General features: G+C 56.6%; 2 protein-coding genes across 3 annotated transcripts in view; one reads left to right on the top strand and one right to left on the bottom strand.

The window, feature by feature from the left end:
• RAB11FIP5 (RAB11 family interacting protein 5) overlaps positions 1-9,447 on the bottom strand; it is a 46,418-nt gene extending 36,971 nt beyond the window's left edge. Inside the window, exon 1 of one of the 2 annotated variants that reach the window (XM_080379527.1) lies at positions 5,563-9,447. In XM_080379527.1, coding sequence (XP_080235653.1) covers positions 5,563-5,948 — 386 coding nt within the window. In that variant the 5' untranslated portion in view covers positions 5,949-9,447. The remainder of the gene's footprint in view (positions 1-5,562) is intronic. The other variant, XM_080379529.1, reaches the window with a different exon arrangement.
• Positions 9,448-12,239: 2,792 nt separating this feature from the next.
• On the top strand, positions 12,240-18,492 carry LOC308067475 (uncharacterized protein). The gene is made up of 3 exons (XM_080396349.1): positions 12,240-16,365; positions 17,576-17,760; positions 18,251-18,492. Exons 1-3 carry the CDS (start codon positions 15,849-15,851, stop codon positions 18,485-18,487), a joined length of 939 nt encoding a protein of 312 aa, XP_080252475.1. The 5' UTR covers positions 12,240-15,848; the 3' UTR covers positions 18,488-18,492.
• The last annotated feature ends 4,336 nt before the right edge of the window (positions 18,493-22,828 follow it).

Raw genomic sequence — 22,828 nt, forward strand, 5'->3', positions numbered from 1 at the left:
AGCCCCTGGAGATGAGGGCTCTGTTTGCCCTTGTATTAAATTTTTCCATCCCAAAACTGTCACAGAGCAGCTATTTCCTGTCCACCCTGCTGCAAGGTCTCTTCCTCTCCTAGGCTTAAGGACAGATGTGCAGAGGACACGCTGCAGCGACACGACCTCGGCTCATGCCTGATAGGGAGCAGAAAGTGAGCTCTGACCCTGGGTGTGAGTATCTCCCCTAGGAGATGCAGCCAGGAGCCAAGGCCGTGGTGGGAACGGCAATGAGCACAAACCGCCGCACCCGAGATGCCACAGCCAAGAGCCCGCAGGCCACAGCACGTGTTCTGCTGCTAATGATCTCCACTGATTTTAATTTAACAAGGGAGGGCAATGGCCACAAGCATGCCATGGGCTGACAGCGGTTCAGAGGGGCTGGCGGAGGAGATGAAAGCAGGTCTGCACCCAGGGGAAACACAATGACAATGCTGCAGAAAGCATGTGACCCACCTGCTCTCACCACAGCAAGGAGGGGACATGATGGGTACAACCAGAAAGTGGAAGGGAAAAGTGCCTGGCACGGGGCTTCGCTCAGGAAGGACCAACAGACAGTGAGGGAGCCCTGGCAGGGATTGGAGGACTGTCCCTTGGCCCTGAGGGTGCTTCTCACCCCTCCAAGGTCCCAGCACCCCTTTGCTGCTGAACAAATGGGCAGCATGCATCATTGCACAATGATGTGACCTTCCGGAGGGCTTCTCAACCACCCTGGGGCCAAAGCGAATTCAGAGCAACATCCTCTTGAGCCGCCTCCATCTCAGCCCATTCCTTCCCCCAGCCATGCTGCTTCTCCCTCCTCGTGCCAAGTCACGAAGCCGCAGGCAGTGATGGGGCTGACTAGCTCCTCCTCCGTGACATCTTCCCCCCAAGCCCAAGGAAATCCCCATCCCTTTTCCACCAAGCCTTGCCCCAGAACTGAGCTCCATCAAGACATGGAGAAGAGAAGCCCCCAGTGGCCTCAAGAAAAGTTTTTTCAGCTAGAAAAGTTCAGCACCCAGAGGAAAGGTTTTGTACCCCAAGTAGCTTCTTTGCTGATGGACAGCAAGGACAGCATCTTATTGCCGCTGCCCAAACCCCTCCAAGCAACCAGCTGCTCCACAGCTGAGGAGGGACGGGAATGAGGAAAGGGGACTGCAGCAGGGAGGACTCTGGGGAATTTGGAGCTGAGCTAATTTTGCACAGGTAACAACTCCACAGGACAAGTTCCCTGTTGCAGAGACACCAAAGGCCACTCGCTGCCATTGCTCCCCATCCAAGGCAGCAGCCAGCAAGCAACTGCAAGTCACTGCAGGAGAACACCAGAGCCAGGAATTACAACTCCTCTGCTACACTTACTGCCCTCTTACCCACAGGATCCCAGTCATGCAAAGCCCTGAATTTTGCTCTCCAGAGCTCTGGCAGCCCAGCATTTACACAGTCAGCAGAGCTTCGCCCTGGGAAGCTCACGGCTTTAACCTTTCCTATTTGCAAGGGCCTGTGAGGTCCTAGAGAAAGAAGCCAAACAAATATGGTATTTCAAAGGGGGAGAAAGAGAGTAATAACAGTTAGGGTTTTTCTCTACCCAGCCCAGGAAACCTTGGATGCCCACTGTCCCTCCACACCACCAGCCTCACAGCCCACGGAGCAAACTCAAGGCCCTTTTGGGTCCAAGGTACAATCATGCAGGCGTTACTGTGCACCTTCTGTCCCCTGCAATGCTGAGCTCCCACCACGCCACCCACATAAGGGATGTTACAACATTGGCCAAGGGGAAAACACAGCCTGATGGCTGTTGGATTGAAGCTCTTGTCTGGCTGCAGCTGGAGGCATTTCCACCCTTCCCAGATGCTCCGTTGATGGGGGTGGATGTGGAGGTAATGCTCCCTGGTCCACAGGGAGGGCAGGATGAGTCCCCACAGGGGACTGCAACAACATTTCCTTGATGTCAGGAAGCAGAAGCGATAGCTGCCTTGTAAGTACAGGAAAAAAAACCCTCTTCTGCTAGGCTGACTACCCCACCAAACAACCGTATCTCCCTGAGTGCCTGTGCTGAGCTGACAGCGCTCAAGGACCCACCACCAGACTGCTAGTCAGCCACAGTGATGGTCACCATGCCAGTATGCAAGCACTTTACTGCATGGTCTCATCCTGCTGACAGCGCTGGGCCTTGGGGTCCCAAAAAACAAGGCAGGACAGACAGCTGAGGGGACCAGGTCATGGGAGGGAAAGGTGAGGACCAGGAGCATCCTGCCCAGGCAGGGCCGCAGCACAGGGTTTTTCTGATATGGTACTGCATCCAGAGATGCACACCAGGCTCAGCAGGGCAGTAAAAGGCATAGGTGAAAAATAAAAGCACTACACAGCTCAAGTAGAAAGGGAGAAATGATGCCTAGCACTGTTGCTTGCCAATCCCAAGCCTTGGAGCTAGCTACACATGGGACAAGCCTTGGGATGCCTGAAAAGGCCATGAGAGCTCTCAGGCTGCTCTTGTGTAACTCCAAGAGTTGATTTTCTCCCAGGCAAAACACTGAAATGACTGAGACATTCAGCTCAACAAGGCAGCTCATAAACACCCCCAGACACCGGCTCATGGCTCATTCCTGAAGAAGAGTCCAAGTTTGACGGAACATTTTCCACTGAGCTGAAAACAAGTATAAAAATCATCACTGGTAAAGTTTCCGTCCAACAAAAATCAGCAGGAAAATGAGAGCAAGGTCAACACGCTGACAATTAAGGCCTTTTTTTAAGCCAGGTCCCATTCCAACTGGCAGCAGTTTCATGCCCAGAAACAAGTACTGTAGATGGGGTCCTAAAATCAGCGTATGGTGGAGACTCAAGTCATACGTCCCTCGCTCATGGGTTATCTCCACTGCACAGGCATGGGTGTTCTCTGCAGTGCAGCCCTAGAGCAGGGGGAGCCTCTGTGTGTTTGTTCTGCTATTTTTTAATCTGAGACTAAAATTTCCTCCTAAACAAGGTTGCTTACAGTGGGACTGAACCAGACATTAGAAGCTGGTTGGAAGCTTACATGGCCCACAGAGTCAGACCCCCAGGGCTTCTCCTACCTGGCTGGACAAGCTCCAGCACTTGGGACTTCCCTCAAAAAAAAAAAAAAAAAAAAAAAAATTGCAGCCCTTTCCACACTGCTGACCTGCCACCCACCCTCGAGACACCTTCCAGCTCAGGGGTTCGAGCAAATGGAGATGCTCAGGGTGCAGGGTGAGAGCTCTGTCATGTTTTCTGTGCTCACTTCCATCATCAGGGGTCATGGGCGAAGATAAAGAGCCTTAAAAGCTCTTGCAATCCTCAGCAGTGCAAGGGGAAGTTAATTTTCTCTACGCAAGCAAAGCTACAGGAAGGGAGGGAGGCAGACAGCAAGAAGCATGGGGATCTCCTGCCTTGCAGCCCAGACCCCCTCCTAGGGCTGCAGTAACAGTTCCGTGGGGGTGACTGGTGGCCATGACAGGCAGCACGGAGTCCAGCCACGCTGGACATTGCACCCATGGGATTAACAGCCCCTGACACTGAGACCTTTGAGACAAGACCGTGAGTTCAGCCTCCTGAAACCTTTGCTGGACTGTCACAGGAGCCCCTGCTTTGCACATCTTTGTAAACTTCTGCTAACAGGAGCATGGCTTGCCCTGGCTCCCAGCACAGGGCTCACTACCCAAACCACGAAGAGGACGGAAAGTTATTTCACATGCTCCTGTGCCAAAACAACACATCTCTCTCAGAGCACCCGAAAGGCCATGGATTGGCATGCTCGCTCTGAAGTCTGTGCACGATGCTGGTTTGAATTAGGCCTGAAGAATTCAGATCCAGCTACTCCAACACCGCCCATTCTCCAGGCAGCACTAATAAAAGCAAAATAAACGCTGGGGGGGAAGCACTCAGACACCAACTCTGGGGTTAGTCACTCTTCCTCTGTGCCCATGCTCCCATTTTAGGGCAAGCTGCAGTCTCAACGGGCTGCAGATGCAAATGAACCGCATTTCTCCACAGGAAAAGTTTTTCCAGCCCCTTTTCACACTAATACTGCTCCCCAGGAGCAAGGCTGCGCCATCTGCCAAGCCCTGGTGCTCCCTCCACCGCCTCCCCAGCCATGCCCTGGGTAGGAGGGTGAGGGAGGCTTCTCTCCAAGTCTGCAGCTTCGGGCAGCAAGCCAGCTGAATTCCTGGGGTCCTGGGAGCCAGTGAGCAATGGGGACGCTCCCAGAGGCATGCAGCAGCCTGGCCAGGTCAGCATGGAGCAAAACTCAAAAAATTTCTTCCCTAAAGGAATTTCATCTACATTCCTACATTTCTCTGCTTGGCAAAGGCTAGAAAACATTATTATTGTTTTAAATCCTTCTGGAGAAAGAAGGAAGAACAGCAAATCCCACACGGGCAGGGATCTATGCTGGAGACAACACAGGGCTGGTGTTCGGTCCCCCAAACTGGGGGACCCTCCTGCAGCAGCACCACAACAAACCAGGTCACACAGACAGTCCCACCGAGCTGGTGGGGCCACCGCAGCCATCAGAAGGACAAATGACCACTTACATCTGTGCCACTGCCTCCCAGGAGTGACAGATCCCAGGGGGACTCTCCCGGGATGCAGAGGAACCTCGCAACATTCTGTCCCCTGGGACCCCCTGCCCAGGGGGAGGAAGGATCCTGTGATGCCTTGCCCCGCATGACTCCCTTCCAGAGGGGAAAGTGGGACCCTAAGACAGCTCATCGTCCACAACACCCTTCCTGGAACACCTGTGACATCCTGCCCTCCACGATGTCCTTCCTGTGATATCCTGTACCGTGCAATACCCTTCCTGGGTCATACCTGGACCCCATCCTCTGTGACACCTTTCCCAGGGCACTCACAGATCCCATGATTCCCTGTCTCCCGTGACACCTTTCTGAGTGCATACACAGCCCCCGTGATGGTGCACAACCTCCTGCAAAGCCCTCCCTGGAGCACACTGGACCTCATGACACCCTGCTCCCTGCAACATCCTCCCTAAGGTGTCCATGGATCCTGTGATGCCTTATCTCCCACAACACCCTTCCCAGGTATGCATGGACCCTACCTCCTGCAGTGCCCTTCCTGGGGCACGAGTAGTTGCCACAATTCCCTGTCCCCAGCAACACCGTTCTTGGGGCATGCAGGGACCCTGTGACACCCTACATCCCACAAAGCCCTTTCCTGCGACATTCACAGACCTCACCACACCCTGTCTCCTGCAATGCCCTTCCTATGGCATGCAGGGACCCCGTGACACCCACCTTGGGGCACAGAGAGACTGCATGACACCCCATGCACTGTGATGCCCTTCCTGGGGCTCACATGGAGCCATGATGCCCATCCCAGGGCACACAGGGACTCTGTGAAGCCCAACCCTGGGGCACGCAGGGACCCCATGATGCCCCATCCACTGCGATGCCTTTCCTGGGGCTCACATGGATGTGTGATGCCCAACCCTGGGGCACACAGGGACCCCGTGACGCCCACCCCGGAGGCCTCCCCTGCCCTGCTCCCATGGGTGCCAGGCAATGCCCAGCAGGACCCACTCACCGCTCCTCGGGCGCACGGCCCTGCTGCAGGGCAGGCTCCAGGGGCACCAGGGCCTGGCCCAGGAAGCGGTCCATGCCCACCAGGGCCCGGTGCATGACGGTGAGTACCAGGCCACCGCGGGCCAGGCCCGCCGGGGCACCCAGCTCGGGGGGCAGCTCGAAGGCGCACTCCTCCCGCCATTCGGGGTTGCCGGTGCTCTTCTCGGCCACCGAGGTGCTGTACTTCTCGCGGCCCAGCTGGATGATGGTGTAGGCGTCGCTGGTGCCCGGCTTGCCGCCGCCCTTGCACCGCAGCCCGCGGGCCCGCACCACCGTCACCTGGACATGGGTGGGCTGCCAGGCCGGAGACTGCTCAGCGGGAAGCGCGGCCGCCCGCAGCAGCGCCATAGCGGGAACACTAAGGAGACACCGGGCCGGACAGAACCTGGCGGAACCGGACCGGGCCGGACCGGGCCGGGCCTCGCTCCGCTGCCGCAGCCGGGCCGCAGCGCGAGCGCCACCGGCCGCCCCGCCCCGTCCTAAGCCACGCCCTCTTCCTAGGCCACGCCCATACTACCGCCCAGACTCCGCCTCCGTAATGCCAAACCACTCCTCTGATGTGAGCCACGCCCCCATCCAAGCCCGCCTCTGTACCGCCCAAGCCACGCCCCCGCTCTAACCCACACCTCCTCCCCGCCGCACCGGAGGGAGGGGCGGAGGCGCGTGCAGAGGGCGGGCTACCGGGGGGGCGTGCACCGAGGGGGAAAGGTCACGGGCCGGGGGTCGTGCTTTGCAGGGGGCGTGCAGCAGGAGGGAGGGGCAACGGAGTGGCGTGCAACTGGGGGGACGTGCAACGGGAGGGGCGTGCACCGGGCGTGCACTGGGAGGGAATGTGCCGGGGGGAGGGGCGTGCTTTGCAGCGGGCGTGCACCGGGGGGGGGCGTGCACCGGGTGTGCACCGGGGCGGGACGTGCAACGAGCAGGGTGTGTGCGCCGGACGTGCACCGGGCGTGCAGCGTAGGGGCGTGCACCGCAGAGTGCGCGGGCTGTGTGCCGTGCGGCACACGCAGGAGGCTGGGGCCACCGCAAAGCCACGATAGGGCACCCAGAGTGTCGCGACTAGGGGGGGCCACGTGTGTGTGCCCCGACATCCGGCTGCACCCACCCCAGCCCCCACCGGGTGCTCCTGCAAGTGGCGTTTCTCGTGCTCTCCCCGGTTACCCTGCCCCAAGATATGCGTGTGCACCTGCACGTGCATGCGTGTGCAAGCGTATGTGCATGCAAGCGCAAGTGTGAGCATGCGTCCATATACATACAAGTGTGTGCATGCGTGTCCATGCATGTGCGTCCATGCATGTGCATGCACTTGCATGCATGTGCAAGCAGGAGCGTGTGGCTGTGCATGTGCAAGTGTATGCATGCCTGGCCATGTGTGGGCAAGCTTGTGCATGTGTGCACGTGCAAGTGCGTGTATGCATGTGTGAACGTGAGCATGCCCCCTGCCAGGGGCTTTGCAGAGCACCCCCATCACCCACAGTTTGCAGGCTGCTTCTCCTTGGAATGTGTGCACATGGGAGCAGATTGCCAGCGTTCCCACGGGATTATTGGGGGATGGTGGTTGGCAACAAGCCGCGTACAACCTTCCCCCTGCCCCAGCTTTGCGGAAATAAACAAATAAATAAATGAATAAATAAATATTCAGCAGCATTTCCCACACAGCAGCCCGATGGGGGTACAGCAGCGGCCCCAACAGGGCCCCAACCCTAATAAGCAATTAAAACTCTCTCCGTTGACCCTAATGACTTGCACGGCCAGAGCCCGTATTCCCTGGCCCCTCAAGCAAGGTCACACAAAGAAGCCGTGCCAGGGCTCACTGTGCTCGGTGCCGGCATTTTGGGTGCTCACGGCCGGGCTGTGCCAGGGCGACCTGGGCCCTGGGGCTTTGATGCCGTCGCGATAAGGGCCGTCCGGGGCCACCTGGGTTAAGAGACCAGGTCTGCCTGCCCTGCTCTATCGCTCCCATCTCCGGCATCAAACCAGCCGTGTGGGTTTGAGTTTGGCCTCCTTCTGCTTCGCGTCCCCTCGCCAGGGGCCAGTGCCTGCCCGTTCCGCTCGGCCGCGGGGACACGGAGTGCCCCCACCGCGTTGCACGGCTGCGATGGTCCCCTCGGGATTTGCGGCAGCCCCTCTCTTTGCTCTCAGGGCTTTGCACTGCTCCTGCTCACTCCAAACAGCTGCGAACAAGACCAAAGCCGCTGAGAGCAGGAAGAGCCGCGTTCTGCCCCAAAAAACCTCCAAGCAAATGCATAAACTGGGGGGAAATGCTTTTTTCCATATTTTTTCCAGTGGGATGCACTACCCCAGCCGTATTCAAATCTTGTATTAAAATATACTTCATATAGGAATAAAAAACTATACAGGGAATATCTTATCGCCCCCAAGATGAACCAAAATCCAATTATCCATCCAGTCCAGCACATGGCCCCACTCTGCCGGCCGCCTCTTATCCCTCCTCAGCATCTGCTTTATATTTTGCCTTCTTTTGATTGTTTTTCACCTTTTTTTTTTTTTTTCTTTCTGATTATCTCTCCTTCGCTGCATCTCCTCCTCTCCACCACTTTCCATCCTTGCCTCCATAAATGGGGGGTCTTTTTTCTGTCTCACTTCACCTCCCTGCCCTGCTCCGCTTCCCAGGTCTTACTTACACATCTCTCTGATTTTACCACCACCTTTGCATTTGAGGCATAAAGAGCTTTTTTAATTACCCCTGAAATCAATGATTTTTTTATTATTACTATTATTCTCCTCTTGAATCGTGGAGAAAACGGGTTAGTGGTGGCGCAAGGCTGTGTGGCTGCCTTCTGGGCACCCTTCACACCATCCTTGCTGAGCCTGGGCTGGGTCCAATTTTGCTTTAACTTTTGCTTCAACTTTAAGCTTTGCTTTAATTTTTGCTTTGAATTTAATTTTTGCTTCAACTTTAATCTTTGCTTCAAATTTCATTTTTGGTTCAATTTTAGTTTTTGCTTCCGATTGAATTTTTGCTTCAACTTTAATATCTCCTTTATTTTTTTCTTTAACTTTAATTCTTGCTTAACTTTGATTTTTGCTTTTTCCTCCTCCATGGCAGCCATGCATCTGCCCCAGCTCACCCCTGTGCTCCCCTAAATACCGTTGCAATGGCATCCTGGAACAGGGCTCTCACCTAACCCAGCTGCCTTGCCAGTGAGGAGCTGGAAAATGATGCTAATTGCGTATTTTTGCTTTCTTCCCCCCCATTTTTGGTGCAAAATGCCGCTCCCCATTGTGGTGTTCCAGCAGCACCCGGTGCTGCTCACTCCCAGAAGCTTCCCATTGGAGCTGATCCTTTCCTCCTTGGGGATAGGAAATGCTCCTCAGGTTTGCAAAAAAATTGCATTTCTGCAAGAGTGAAGCCAAATGCTGCTGGAAGGTCACAGGGGTTGCACAATGGGATCCATGCCTGGTGGGGATGGTGAGCCAGGGTGGCAGTGGGTGCTGTGCTCTTCTCCCCTGGGGTTCGTTTGCTGTTTGTGCTCATTTTACTATGAGTGCTGAGACCCAAGGTGGGAGTAACTGCACCACCACCTGCACAAACAGCCGTGGGATTAAAGGCATGAAGGATGAGCCGGAGGTGGGGGTGCATCACCCCACATCTCTGCGCCAGTGATGCACATCCCTGCAAATAATTATTCATGCCACCCTCAAAATGTCACCCAAACATCCCCCGCTTTGGGGAACCAGGTCTGACAGCAGCCCCCAAAAGTCTGCACACTCTGATTTTTTGGGGGACAAGCTGCAAAATGCTCCCTGAAAACAGATTGCAAAAGGGATGTCGGGTCCAGGCCGGCAATTTCCCACTGCAAAATCCTGGCTGGCAGCGCGGGGATGCCGGGGAATGGAGGGAGGGAGAGGCGGGGGGTGGGGGTGGGGGGGGGTGGGGGAGAGGGGGCTGCAGCCAAGACAAATAAAGAGTTCAAATGGGAAACGATTAAAACTAAACTAAACTAAAATAAATCGAAAGCGGGGGAGATAAGACGCGGGCGCCCTTGCTGCCTATTTAACATTCATTGGATTGAATAATCAGGCCTCATTATCTCAAATTGTCTGCATATTTGCCCTCAAAATGCTAATTTGAAAGTTGGCTGCAAGCGCCGTCTGCCTATTTTGACTAAAATATTATTTTGCTTTATTGTGCGTTGTTTGTAGCTCCGGGGGCATTTCCCCTTGCAAACTGAAAGGGAAATCGAAAAAAAAAAAAAAAAAACAGGCAAAAAAGAAGGAAAAAAGCTCCCCAGATTTATCAAAAGCTGGCCGGGGAGCAGAGCGGCGCCCTGTTTTGCGTAGAAATGGCATTTTTAGGCCTTCCAGTAAAATTAGAGGCGTTATCAGTTTCTTTTCGGCAATGGACAGTTTATCATTCATCTCAGGAAGGAAAATAGGAGAAATAATTTGCTTTTATTCTGATTGTTTGGTGGAGCATGGAGGGATGGAGGCTGCTGCTCCCCACGGGTCCCCCCCTCCCCTTTCTCCTTCTCCTTGCCCCCTTTGCCCCCATCTCCGCTTCGGGGGGCAAAAATCAAAGCTCGGGGCTTTATCCATCAGATCCGGCACAGAAAATCAACTGCCGGCTCCATTTGATCTCCAGGCGGGATTCAGAGCATCAATCTCTTTATGTTATTACCCTTTTGAAAAGTCAATCAATAGATAATAAGGTGGGAATAAAGGCCAGGAGTTAAACCCCCCCATTCACGGCCAAGGATTAGGGTTATTGAAGGGCAATTGCTTCAAAATCGTTTCAATCCGGCGTTAGCGATGCTGCGATTCACTCGCTGGCTTACCCACAAGGCTGCCGGCCGCCCCCAAATGACACATTTCTCATGCAGACCCCCGGCTGCCCCCCCCCAAGCTGTTTGCACAGCAAACTGCAATTGTATGGGAGATTAGCAGGGCTTTGCAGGGCTGGGGGGGAGGCCAGCGCGCCTTGTTGACAAATAAAGGTGGAAATCCGTCGCCATCAATTCCGCGGGTGCCTCTGGATTTGGCAATGACACTGCTTTTGACTTTCCCGGCTGGGCAGATGGATGCGGGGGGGTCATGGCTCACTCCCAGATTTTGGGGGCAGATGGTGGTGTAAAAAGGGGGGGATCTGCAGAGGTGCTGGTGACACTGGGGATGCTGCAACCCCCCCTGTGCCAGGTTCCATCCTGGAGGAGAGATGCTTGGCCCCACCGCCCCAAATCCAGCGTGTGGAGAAGGACAAACCTCGACATCCCTGTTGCTGCCGCTCGATGCCATCCCTTGGGATGGTGGGGACAGGCACAGCCTCATGGTGCCCCAGGGATGTGCCCCTTTAGGGTTGATTTATAGGGTCTTGGGGCCAGTTGCAGCCCACATGTGTTCTGGTTAGCGGTGGGCTGAATTTTGGCCGGTTTGCCTCGGGATCAGCCAACAAGTGGGATGCAGCGGATGGAGCCACCCCCACAGAGTTACCATCACCTGGCTGAAGTCACGTGGCTTGGATCGAGCTCCAGGGTGGATCCGAGCCCCCAGGAACACCGGTGCTGTGGGGCACAGCAGGGCAGTGATGCTGTCCTTGGTCTGCCCTTGGCTCACTTGCACGCGTGGCAGGACTGTGCTTGGCTCAGAGATGGTCCTTGTCACCACCCAAAAGCTCAGCCAGAGCTGCGTGGCCACTGGTGGCACCCGTGTGTGGAGAGAAGAAGGTTGTCACCCTCAACCGGGACACCCTTTATCCACACAGTGTCTTGGGAGAAACCTCCTGGCCCTGGAATGTGACGGCCCCAGTGTGTCCCAGCCTGCTTTGTCCCACCCATGTGTCCCATTCCAGTGTGTCCCAACCGGAGTGTCCCTTCCTGGTGTCTCCCACTCTGGTGTGTCCCAGCCTGATGTCTCAGCACAGTGTGTCCCATGCTGATGTGCCCCCCCAGTGTGTCCCAATCCCTGTGTACTTTTCTGGTGTCTTCCACCCTTGTGTGTCACATCCTGATGTCCCACCCTGGTGTGTCCCAACCCCAGTGTCCCTTCCCAGTGTCTCCCACCCTGGTGTGTCCCATCCCAATATGTCCCAGCCCTGGTCTGTCCCAAGCCCACTGTGCTATCCTGGTGTGTCCCACCCTGGTGTGTCCCATACTAATGTCCCACCCCAGTGTCCCCTACCCCAGTGTCGCTTCCCAGTGTCTCCCACCCCAGTGTGTCCCGTCCCACTGTCCTATCCCAGCCTGGTGTCCCTCATCCCACTGTCACACCCTGGTATGTCCCACCTTGGTGTGTCCCAGCCCAGTGCCCTGCACCCTGCTGTCCCAGCTGTAGGGATCCCAGCCCACTGGCCCACCTCGGTGTCCCCTACCCTGCGGTCCCTGCCCGGTGTCCCTCAGCCCAGTGCCCCCCACCCCGCACCCCGCTGTCCCCTCCCATGGTCCCAGCCCAGTGTCCCCCAGCTCAGCTGCCCCCGGCCTGCTGTCCCAAGCCGCTCCCCCATCCCGCCCTGTGCCCTCCAGCCCGCTGTCCCAGCCCTGTCCCGTCCCCGTCCCCCCCCAGCCAGGTGTCCCCCCCCCAGCCCTGTCCCCCCCAGCCCAGTGTCCCAGCCCAATGTGTGTCCCCCTACAGCCCGGCCCCCCGCCCCTCAGCCCTGTCCCCCCCGCAGTGTCCCGGCCCCCCCGGCTGGGTGTCCGGGACGCAGCGCGGTCGGGCAGCGCCCTCTGGCGGTCAGAGGGGGAACGGCCCCGGGGGGACCCTGCGCGCTGGGTACCCCCCAGCCGGGAGCCCGGTAACTGAGATGCTTGCTTACTACTGGAATCTGTGAGCAAGTCGAGATGAGTAGCGATACGATCAGCAGGATCTACACTAACCGGCATCCCCACTAATTAACTACACTAATTGGGACGTTTGGTAACAGGGACCCTATTTAACAGGCAGCCAGCTGACTCGAACTGGGCTGACTGGGGTGCCTGTTAGCTGGGATCCCTGCTAAACTGGGAGCCCCACTAACTAGCATGCTTGATAACTGGGAGACCCACTACCTGCGATGCTCACTAGCTGGGATGCCTGAAGGTGGGGATGCTCACTAATTGTAGATCCTGCTAATTGGGATACTTGGTAACTGGAAAGCCCAGTAAATGGGGTGTCAGCTAACTGGGACGGTTGCTAACTGGGGTGCTTTTGTGTCTGTGTGGGTCAGAGATGCTCGGCACTGCGGGTGCCTTTGGGAATTGGTTTCAGATGCTCTGAGCAGCAGATCTTTCGCTGGAAGTGGCTACTTTGCCACTACCAGCCTCAAAAGAGCTGTGGTACGGATCGGGACCAAAGCAGTGTGAACAGGGCAGGGCAGGATCTGTCCTTAGCCACGAAACCCATGAGCCAAAGCTCTAAAAAGCCATGAAACAGAAAGACGGGGGGGGGGGGGGGCGGGGAACTCCACCAGTTTTCCTTCAGGTGCATGGAACAGTGCATAACATTTAAGGAAGACATATCCCTCCTGCTTTAATCTTGAAGGCATTTCTGTATTCCAATTGTCTGCTGGGGGGGGCTTGTCCCAGCCCCGGGGAGACCCATCCCAGCACCAAGCCACCCAGCTGTGCCATGGGACTCCCCCAGTTTGGGCCACGGTGTATTTTAGCCTGTATCATACAGCTCCAGATATTGATATTTGCAGAAACTCCTCTACTGAAGCTCTCTACTTCCAGGAGCTCCTGGGCAAGGGGTTCCCCAGTTCAACCACATGCAGGGTTTAAAAAAAAAAAAAAAGGCATTTTTTTTTTTTTTTCTGTCTTTGCATCCACAAACAGCCCCCCAGCGGTGGCGGTGACCTGTGCATGTATGAGTCCTGCTGGAGAAAACCTCCCTAGAGCTGGGTCAAGTCTATCGAGAGAGGCAGCAGAGCTGCATATCTTACGATGCTTAAGGGAGGGCTTGGCTCTGGGTCCCAAATCCAGGCGGTGAGACCTTTAATAACAAGAAAAGAAGAGTGTATTTAATTAGGGAGGGGCAAGATCTGGGATTCAAATGATCTGTGGTCAGGCTTGGATCCTCCTCAGCCACTTGATGGCAGCCGGTATCCAAACACTTTTTTTTCCAAGAATTTCAGCTGTATTGCTAGAAAACACCTCTTTGCCCTGCAAATTATGGGTATCTATAGCCCCCCAGCCCCAGTACAGGACCAGCATGGTGTTATCAGCTGTCGGATGCAAAGGAGTGTTGTGGGCAAAGCTCTGAGGGCCAGGATGGATGGACAGACAATGGCCAGACAGAAGGGTGCTACAGGAACAAGACAAGGGGGGGGGCCTGGGGTTCTGGAGGTCACCCTTGAGGCTTTCTGGGGACATGGGGGTGACCCTGAAGGCCTCACTCCTCTGCAGACCGACAATCCACACCCTGCCCAGATAGCCTGGCCCTGGGCTATTAATGAGCAGCATTGTTATTAATTAGCTCAGGAGCCTTGGTGCAATTTTGCCTCAAAGTTAGGCAGGAGCCATCCCTGGGTTCACATTCCCCTTCTGGATCCAGACCCGGTGAAAAGAAATGCGTGGTTTGTGGGCAGCAAACCCCAATTCCAACCCTCCCGTGCTCCTTGCTTGCACGACATTACCCCCGCAACTACTAACACCCATCCCCCCATTTCTCCAGGACAGAATTTTCCCACCTGGCTGTCCCAAGGAACCACTGGGTACCAGTATCCCCATTTTGGCCCCATATCACCTGGCTCCCAACCCCATGGGTGCCATTAGCATCCCATCCAGCACAGGAGTGCTGAGCACCCCCAGTCCTGGGGTCACTCCGCTGTGGAGGGTTGTAGGGTGTGTGTTTGCTGAGCTCCATCAAACAGAGGGAGAGGAAAAAGGGAATAAAAAAAGGGAAAGCACCTCCTAAGCAAACACTCTGAGCCCACAGAGCCCGGGGAAGGGGCCTCCTGCCTTTTTATCTTGGCCTTTTCAAGACTGTAATTAAAACCTAATAACACCAAATCTGCCACCCTTTCATCTCTGCCCCCACCAGGGCCTTTATTTGCCCCCACCACCGCGGCAGTGGGGTGACAGCCCTGTGATGAGCTGGGAAACGTGGCATCACCACTAGCACAGTACCCACCACGAGGTTTTTATGGCTTTTTTTTTTTTTTCTGTAGAGACAGCCCCAGGAAGCTTTCACTTGCTGCTATTGGGCTTGGTTGTGCCCCAGTAGTGTGGAGCTGGGAGGGGGGGTCTCCATCCCTGTCCCCTATCCCCGTCCCTGAGGTGGCCACCCAGCTGCAGAGCAGAGGATGCTCCCCACCAGGGCAGAGCCCCATAATGACTTTCTCAGCACCGGAGCAATCCTTGGTTGTATTTTTTTTCCCAGCTTGGGGGGCTGCACACACATTTGCCGGGTCCTAGGGACCTGGTGAAACCCGAGTGAGGGGGGCTGCTGTGGTGCAGATGTGGGGGCCCAGCCCCCCGACTCCCCCGCGCCCCATTTCCTCCCCAATAAACCTCTGAGCCCTGGTGGAGTCCTTTGACCGGGGCTCGCTCCCCTGCTGCGCTGGGCCCGAGGTGTGACTTTTCCCAGCTCATTAGGAAAAGCTGCACGATTTTAAGAATCTCAGACCCTAATGACCATCTGAATCCCATCAGTCGAGAGGGGCGAGCTGGAGGGATTCAAGGACAGCCCCCCGCCTCTGCCACTGCCTCGCAGAGCATCCCTGGTCCTGTCCCTTTGCCTTGCTGGCCTGGAGTATATCACGCCCCCTCCAAAAAGCAGCTGTGCAGCGGGGTGCATGCTGGTGCGATGAAGTCAGAGTGCTAAGGGGGACCCCAGAGGCTTTGGTAGCTTTGGTGTGACACTGGCTTGTCCCGTGGTGTCCCCTGGATCCTCCAGCCTAAGTATTCCAGGGCCAAAGCTACCCTGGGAGGGGGACATGGGGGCGTCCACCCTGGGGTAGGACACATGGCTGTCTCCACCCCAGGGGTAGGGGGACACAGGGTGTGGGGACACATCCCCATCAACGACAGGGGGACATGGTGGGACCACCCCAGGCAAGGGTAGGGGGACACATCCCTATCAGGGGCAGGGGAACATGGCAGGGGAGACATCCCCACCGAGAGCAGGGGGACACAGGGGGGGCACACATCCCCATGGTGGGCAGGGGGACACGGGAGGGGACATCTCTATCAAGGGCAGGGGGACATGGTAGGGACACATCCCCGTCGAGGACAGAGGGACACGGGGGAGCGGGGGGCACATCCCCATTGATGGCAGGGGCCCACAGGGGGCCACCCCAGCTGAGGGCAGGAGGACATGGTGGGGACACACATCCCCAAGGAGGGCGGGGGGACACGGGGGGACACACCTCCTCATCGAAGGCAGGGGGACACGGGGGGCGTCATCCCTATGGAGGGCAGGGGGACACGACGGGACATGCCTCCCCATCGACGGCAGGGGGACACGGCGGGGACACCCGCGCAGGGAGGGCAGGGGGCCGCGGCGCGACCCCCCGGCAGGGCAGAGGGCGATGCCCGCGGGCCCCGCCCGCCCCATCCCGCCCCGTCCCCTCGGTGCGGCCGGATAAAGGCGGGCGGCGCGGCCCCGCCACAGCCCGCCATGCCGGCCCCCGCCCCGCCGCCCGCCGCTCGGCCCGGCCAGGCCTTCACCATCGCCGCGCTGCTGGGGCGCGCCTCGCCGGGCCCCCCGCCGCCCCCGCCGCCCCCGCCGCCGCTCTGGGCATCCCCCCCGCCCGCCGCCCGCCGCTCGCCGCTCTGCGCCGCCTGCTGCGGAGGGCCGCCCCCCGCCTGGGCCGCCCGCCTCGGGGCCACAGGTACCGCCGCGCCCCCCCGGGGGCACCCCCGCATGGGGGGACCCTCGCGCACCTCTCCTGTGGGGACAGCTCCAGGTGGGGACCTCTTCCCGTCTCTGCCAGGGGGACCCACGTCCGTCTCCCCTGTGGAGACACCTCCAAACGGGGGCTCCTGGCATCTCGCTCCCAGGGGGAGGGACCCTCGGCCACCTCGCCCAGGGGGCACCTCCAAACGGGGACCTCTTCCCAGCTCTCTGAGGAGGACCCTTGGCTACCTCTCCCTGGGGGACCCACCGCCACCTCTTCCATGGAGAGGTAACCAAACGGGGCCCTCCTGCCATGCCTCCGAGAAGGACCTTTGGCCGCCTCTCCCAGGGGGGCACCTCCAAATGGGGACCTCTTTCCATCTCTTTGAGGGGGGGCCTTGGATACTTCTCCCGGGGGACCCCTCTCAAGGGGACCTCTTCCACGGAGGGCCCTCTCTACTTGTCCCATGGGGACGTTTCCAAATGGGGACCTGAATCCATCTCTTCCATGGGGTGATGTCCTTCCACCTCCTCAAGGGGACCCCCTTCAAAGGGGATGCCTCCAAGGAGGACCTGGATCCACCTCTCCCAGGGGGCCACCTCCAAATTGGGATCTCCTTTCACTTCTCCAAGGGGGGACCCCTCCAAAGGGCATCTCTTCCAGTGGGACTCATGCCCACCTCTCTCAGGATACCCCGAAATGGGGGACCTCTTTCCACCTCTGCAAGGGGAGACCATTGGCCGCCTCTCCAAATGAGGGACCTGTCTCCCGCAGGGGCCTTTTTTTGGAGGGGGGCACCTCTCGAACATTCAGATGTCTCCATATGGGAGGACCTGCTCTGCCTCCTCCCAAGGGGGTCTCTCCAACAAGGACCTTCTGCCCCTCCAAATAAGACACTCAGGCCTCAGGGCCGGGGGGGGGGGGGGGGGGGGGGGGGGAAGGGAGCTCCTTCCACCTCTTCATGGGGACTCTCTCCAAAGGGATTGTCTCCAAGAGGCACTTGGATCCACCTCTTCAAGAAGACCATCTGCACATGGGGGACGCCCTTCAAAGAGACCCCTTTTATCTCTTTAAATGGGATACCTCCAAATAGGAAGATCCCTTCTGCCTCTCCAGGAAAGGACCTTCCAAGGGGGACCCCACTCTAAAGGGGACCCCTCCAAGGGCTCTTCACCCTAACCACCCCTCTCTCCCTCACCTCCAGGCTTCCTGATCTCCAAGTGCTGCTTCCCCATCTTCAAAGCCAAGACTGGCAAAGCCAAGCGGGTCCGGACCATCTTCACCAACGACCAGCTGGCCCGGCTGGAGAAGGAGTTTGCACGGCAGCAGTACCTGGTGGGCATGGAGAGGTGCCTGCTTGCCTCCTCCCTGCACCTCACCGAAGAACAGGTAAGCCCCACCGTGCTCCATCTCCATCTGCCCCACCAGCCAGTCCAGGGAGGGTCCCAAAGGGTGGGCCCTGGGCCATGTCCCTCAGCCTGGGGCAAGGAGCCATGTGGGGTAGCAGTTGCAAATAGCTTACATTAAAAGGGTGGAGGGTCACGAATGGGGAAACTGAGTCACAAATTGGCTGTCCTAGGGCCACGTGGAGAGGTTGAACTTGTGTCTGTCTTCAGGCTGGACCTTCTCCACCACTGGCAGGTCCCAGCTCACCAGTGCAGGCTCAGCTGGGTTGCAGGGGACAGTTTTCCGTCTTGCTAGGGACACAGCATGGCAGGGGACCTCTGTCCTGGCCAGCCAGGGGATGTCTGAGGCCATGGGCACCCAAGGGTTTGTGGAGCATCTGGGCGTTGCCTCAGCCACAGAGGTTTAGCAGATCCGTGACCCTCTGGTCCTTTAAGAAAGCAGGTTTGAGAGCCAAGCTTTACTTCTTCCTAAGGTGAAAGTCTGGTTCCAAAACCGGAGGATCAAGTGGAGGAAACAAAGCCTGGAACAGCAACAAGCCAAACTGGCCAAAATGGGTTTGGCCACACCGCAGCGGAGCCCTGACTCACAGAGCCACCACACTGAGGAAGACAAGGACTTCCCAGCAGAGCCGGAGGATGGCCAGGAGGACATGTCCTTGTCCCCAGGCTCAGGGACAGCACCTGCACAGACTGTGTCAAAGCGCTGCTGAATTGCCTCTTTTGGGCCACTTTTCCGTGTGTATTATATGAGTGTATCATAGCTGGCAATGAGTGTATCTAATATATACAGGGCACCAATTATTTTTGCAGTGCGAAAATAAATTATTTATGCAACTCTTGGGCTAATCTTTGCAGCAGGAGGAGGAACAACAACATGTTTGCTCATGGGAGCAAGCCCTGGAGAACTGGGGGAGTGGGGGCCACCTGCACAGCCCACCCACAATTGGCCCCATAGCCAGGCTCATCCCAGCGGCACTGGGTGCTCAGATGCCTCCTCGTGCTCTAAAATAGCTCAGGACCTTCACAGAGCCCAGGTCCTTGTAGAAGACCTCCATCTCCCAGTTCATCCATCTCCCTTCCTGCCAAGCAGCACCTTCACCATAACAACACCCTGCTCTGCCCACGGCTCTCACGTCCCGACCCAGCAATGGCATCCTGCTCTCAGGAGCTTTTGGAGCTGGGAAAGCAGGGAAAACTCACCTGGAGAACGGAGCTGATGGTAACTTTGTGAGATGGCCACCTGGGGTGCCATCTCAGCTGGGCAAAGATTAGCAAGGCTTTTATTTTAATTGCTTGGCCCGGCTTAGGCAGATGTTGAGGTTTCAAATCCAGCAGGTTTGGGCTGGACACTGCCTGGGGATGAGCCAAGGGCAGCTCCATGGGGAGCTCCTTGCAAGGATGCAAAGCACATGAGTACCAGCAGCCCTGGACCTCCTGGAAAAGAGCCGCAATGGGGACATTGGGCCGCTTGCCTGGGCAGCACTAGCTCCTGCTAACCAGATTGTCTCCATGTCTGCTCGGGGCTTGGGGTTGCGGGAAGAAGGGACCCAGGTGGAGGGTTTATTTGAGCAGCTGTGAAACCTGATGCAAGGAGAGGGAATGAGGCAAAGAGAAGGGGATGATGCAAGGAAAGGAGACAGTGCAAGGAGAATGAAATGATGGCAAGGAGAGGGGGCATTGCTGGGAGAAGACGATGGTGTATGGAGAAGGGGATGATGCCGGGAGAGGGGGACGGTGCAAGAAAGGAAAAATATAAGAAGGGGGTGATGCCAGGAGAGGGGGACAATGCAAGGAAAAAGGGACAATGCAAGAAGGGGACAGTGCAAGGGGACGGTGCCAGGAGAAGGGGACGATGTGACAGAAGCTGCCCTTTGTTCCAGCTGTTTTCAGAGCCAGGATTAGCCGGCGGGTCTCAAAGAGCCCAAACTGTGCTAATGTCTTCACATGTCTGCTGAGAGCCCAGGCTGTGCCAGTGGGTTTAACCTGCTAATCTCGCATGCCGGTGGGTTTTATCGCCATCATCCCCGAGACAACAGGGTTTACGGGAGATGTTTTAATATCACCCAGCTGGGGGCCGAGCTGATTGTGAGAGTTAAGTTGTTCTCAGGACACCTTTAATCCCCTGGGAGCTGGCAGCACTCAGCCTCAGGCAGGATTGGACCTTTTGTGGTGCCAGGCTCCTCCAGGGCAGGAGCAGGTGACCTGTCCCTGCTCCAAAGGATGCTCCTGCAGGGTCTGCCCAGCTCACACCCCTCTCCAGACAGTGTCCCACCAGGGACGTGACTTTAATTAAAACTGCTGTGTTTGACCGAGGTTTTTCAAAAGTGATTTTTATATGAGATTAATTAAACCATGTCCATTGCTCTGGCACCTTGGGATTTGCCCAGGAGGCTTTTCTTATGGTGGGTGGTAATTCTTGAGGGGGTGGCTGGTCCCCTGGGGTGCACAGAGCTCAGGGCACCTGTGTTCCCTCTCCTACCTGTCATGGGAGAACCGGGTGCTGGGGAAGGCCACCCCCTGTCTTCCTCTCATCCAGTGATTAACCTGTTTGCAGGTTCCTTAGGGCAGGGAAGGGAGCATATCTGCAGTACAAAGCAGCCTACTGCTCCTGGGGATGAGAAAAGCCAAACCCCCAGGTTTGATCCTGATAATGGGATGGAGTTGATGGTTCGCAGAAAAGCTGGATTCAGGTGGGTCATTTTGTGCCCTGCCAAGCCTTCCCCTGCCATCTCTGGCATCCTGGAAAGCGGGTAGAAATGTAATTTCCTTCTCCCATCGGAGACATCTCCCTCCTCAGTCTGCAGAGGAGGTCTTGCAGCTCAGCCCAGCTCCTGGCAGCCCAACCAGAACACACGGATTGGGATCAAACCCAGGCACAGCGATTTGGCCCTGTGGAAAATAAGGGCAAGTGATGCTCCAAAGAGCTGGCAAGGTCTTGGGCTGGATCAACTCACCTGGGACAGAGCCTCCTTGGCTCCTTTCATCCACCTGTGCAGAGTAAGAGCTGTGTGTCCTTACCCAAACCCCACAGGCATCACAAAGACCCCACTAGTCCCTTCCCAATCCTGTCTATCCCAAGGCTCTCTTAAAGATGCTGTTTTTTCACCTATCTGCAAAAAACGAGTTGGCTTTCAGTGACATATAATTATAAGGAAGTGAGAGTTAAGCAGCCTTATTAAGAGGATAAAGGTTATCGGCTAAAGCAGTGCTGAGCCCTCCCCAGCAAATCTCTGCTCCATAGATAAGTAGGTGGCTGGTAGGAGGACAGGTAGGTTGTGAGATGGGTGGGCGGATGTATTAAGGCAGACTATTTGCCCAGAGGAACAGCCTGGTCTGCCTGTGGGTAAAACGGGTGGGTGGATGATTGGGGATGAATGCAGGGTGCCGGCAAATAGGTGCAAATGGGTGGCTGGGTAAATGGGATGGGATGGGAGATGGATGGAGGGATAGGAGAAGGGATAACCAGGTGGAGCTGTAGCATACCCGTCCTCTGTGTGCCCCTCCCTGCTCTCCTTCCTGCAGGATTGTTCCTGCTGAGCACATGGCAACGGACTGATTTGTTTGAATGAGTCACATTGACTTGGGACGGTAGAAGTTTGCAGGATGAGCCGTTTGGATGCTGGAGCAGCAGGACCCCTCCGGCCCCCCAGTCCCTGTGACCCAGCCACTTTTCCAGGCACCTTTTGCAGCCCTTCCCGGAGCTGGGAGCCCCATTCTCAGCTGATTGCCCCCTTGCCCTCTCTTTAGGGCTGGGGGGGCGGAATTGCTAAATGGGATTAGCATGTGCTGAGGACGAGCCGCGGTGCCGGAGAGGGCAACATCCCTGCGGCGGAGGTTCAAGGCAAAGCCCGAACCAAGCTGGGCGGGGGAGGCGAGCGCGCCGGGGTCGGCCATGCATGTTTCCAGGCTCCATCTCATCATGTAATCTTGTTAAATGGTCAGGGAGCATTTCCCCCTGCTTCTCCCTCCCCTTTAATTCCTGATTGAAACATCAAATAAGTTTCCTGAGGCTTCCAGGCAGCTCCAACGGCTCCACAATGCCTGGTTTTGGTGGAAATAAAGAAGACATCACAAGCAATGGGAGGAAATGCCACAACATCCCATCTTTTGCGGTCTTTCTGGGATGAATTTGCCCCAAGTTGCCTTGCTCAGCCAAAGAGCAAAGCCAACAATTCTTTTCATTAAACTCTCAGCTGGAAGTAGCTCCTGGGTGTGTGGAAAATAAGGGTGAAACGCAGTGACGTGTCTGGAAATGCAGCAGGGAAACCGGGTGATTAAGGAGACCCCTCATATGCAGTGAGCACTGCAGTGGACAAAATCTCTAGGTTTAAAAATCCCGGGTTTAAAAGGTATTTATTCTGCAGCAAGAAACACAGGGCTGTGGACCAGGACCATGCACTGAGCACTGTCAGAGTGAGAGCAAGCAGTGCCATGCGTAAATCCTGCGCAGGGCTGCACAAGGTGTTTCAGGCTCTGTCAGGGAGCACCATCAGCCCCAGTCTGGGTTTCCTACTTGGCCTGTCAGCCCTTAAGGAGCTGCTGGTGCTCACCTCCCAGGCTCTCCTGCTCCTTCCTCACCTCCCATCTCAGTCTCAAAAATGGAAAGACCGTGAGGAAATCCCTCCCCGGCCCTGCTCCCAGCCACACACACGGCAGGGCCTGCCAGAAGCCAGTTTGCATCATTTTGGTGAAATGAGCTTTTAGGAAAAAGAGACAAAAAATATGAAAATTGCACCATCTCTCCCTTTGCAAATGGTTTGTGACACAAAATTTCTCAGTCCTGTGGCACTGCCACCCCAGCATGGGTGGGCTTGGCTTTCACTGGGGGTGTAGCAGAAGCGCTGGCACCAGACACCCTCTGCAACGGTGTGATTTTATTTTAAAAGTTGATTAAATCATAAAATCAAGTAAGCCCTGATGGCATGGGATGAGTAAGAGGATCTCGTTGGGCGGTGCAGGACTGGCAGTCAGACAAAGTGCTCCCCAGCTCTGCTAAAATCTCCTCCTGAGACTCAAACTATGATGCTTTTGGGCCTCAGTTTCCCCCGTTG

Source organism: Falco punctatus (genome assembly GCF_963210335.1).
Source record: "Falco punctatus genome assembly, chromosome: 1".
Classification (NCBI taxonomy): domain Eukaryota; kingdom Metazoa; phylum Chordata; class Aves; order Falconiformes; family Falconidae; genus Falco; species Falco punctatus.

Coding starts and splice junctions, on each gene's coding strand:
- LOC308067475 (XM_080396349.1), top strand. CDS start 15,849: ATGGTGGGGACACACATCCCCAAGGAGGGCGGGGGGACACGGGGGGAC. Junction 16,366..17,575: donor CGCCCGCCTCGGGGCCACAG/GTACCGCCGCGC, acceptor CCTCACCTCCAG/GCTTCCTGATCTCCAAGTGC. Junction 17,761..18,250: donor TGCACCTCACCGAAGAACAG/GTAAGCCCCACC, acceptor CTTCTTCCTAAG/GTGAAAGTCTGGTTCCAAAA.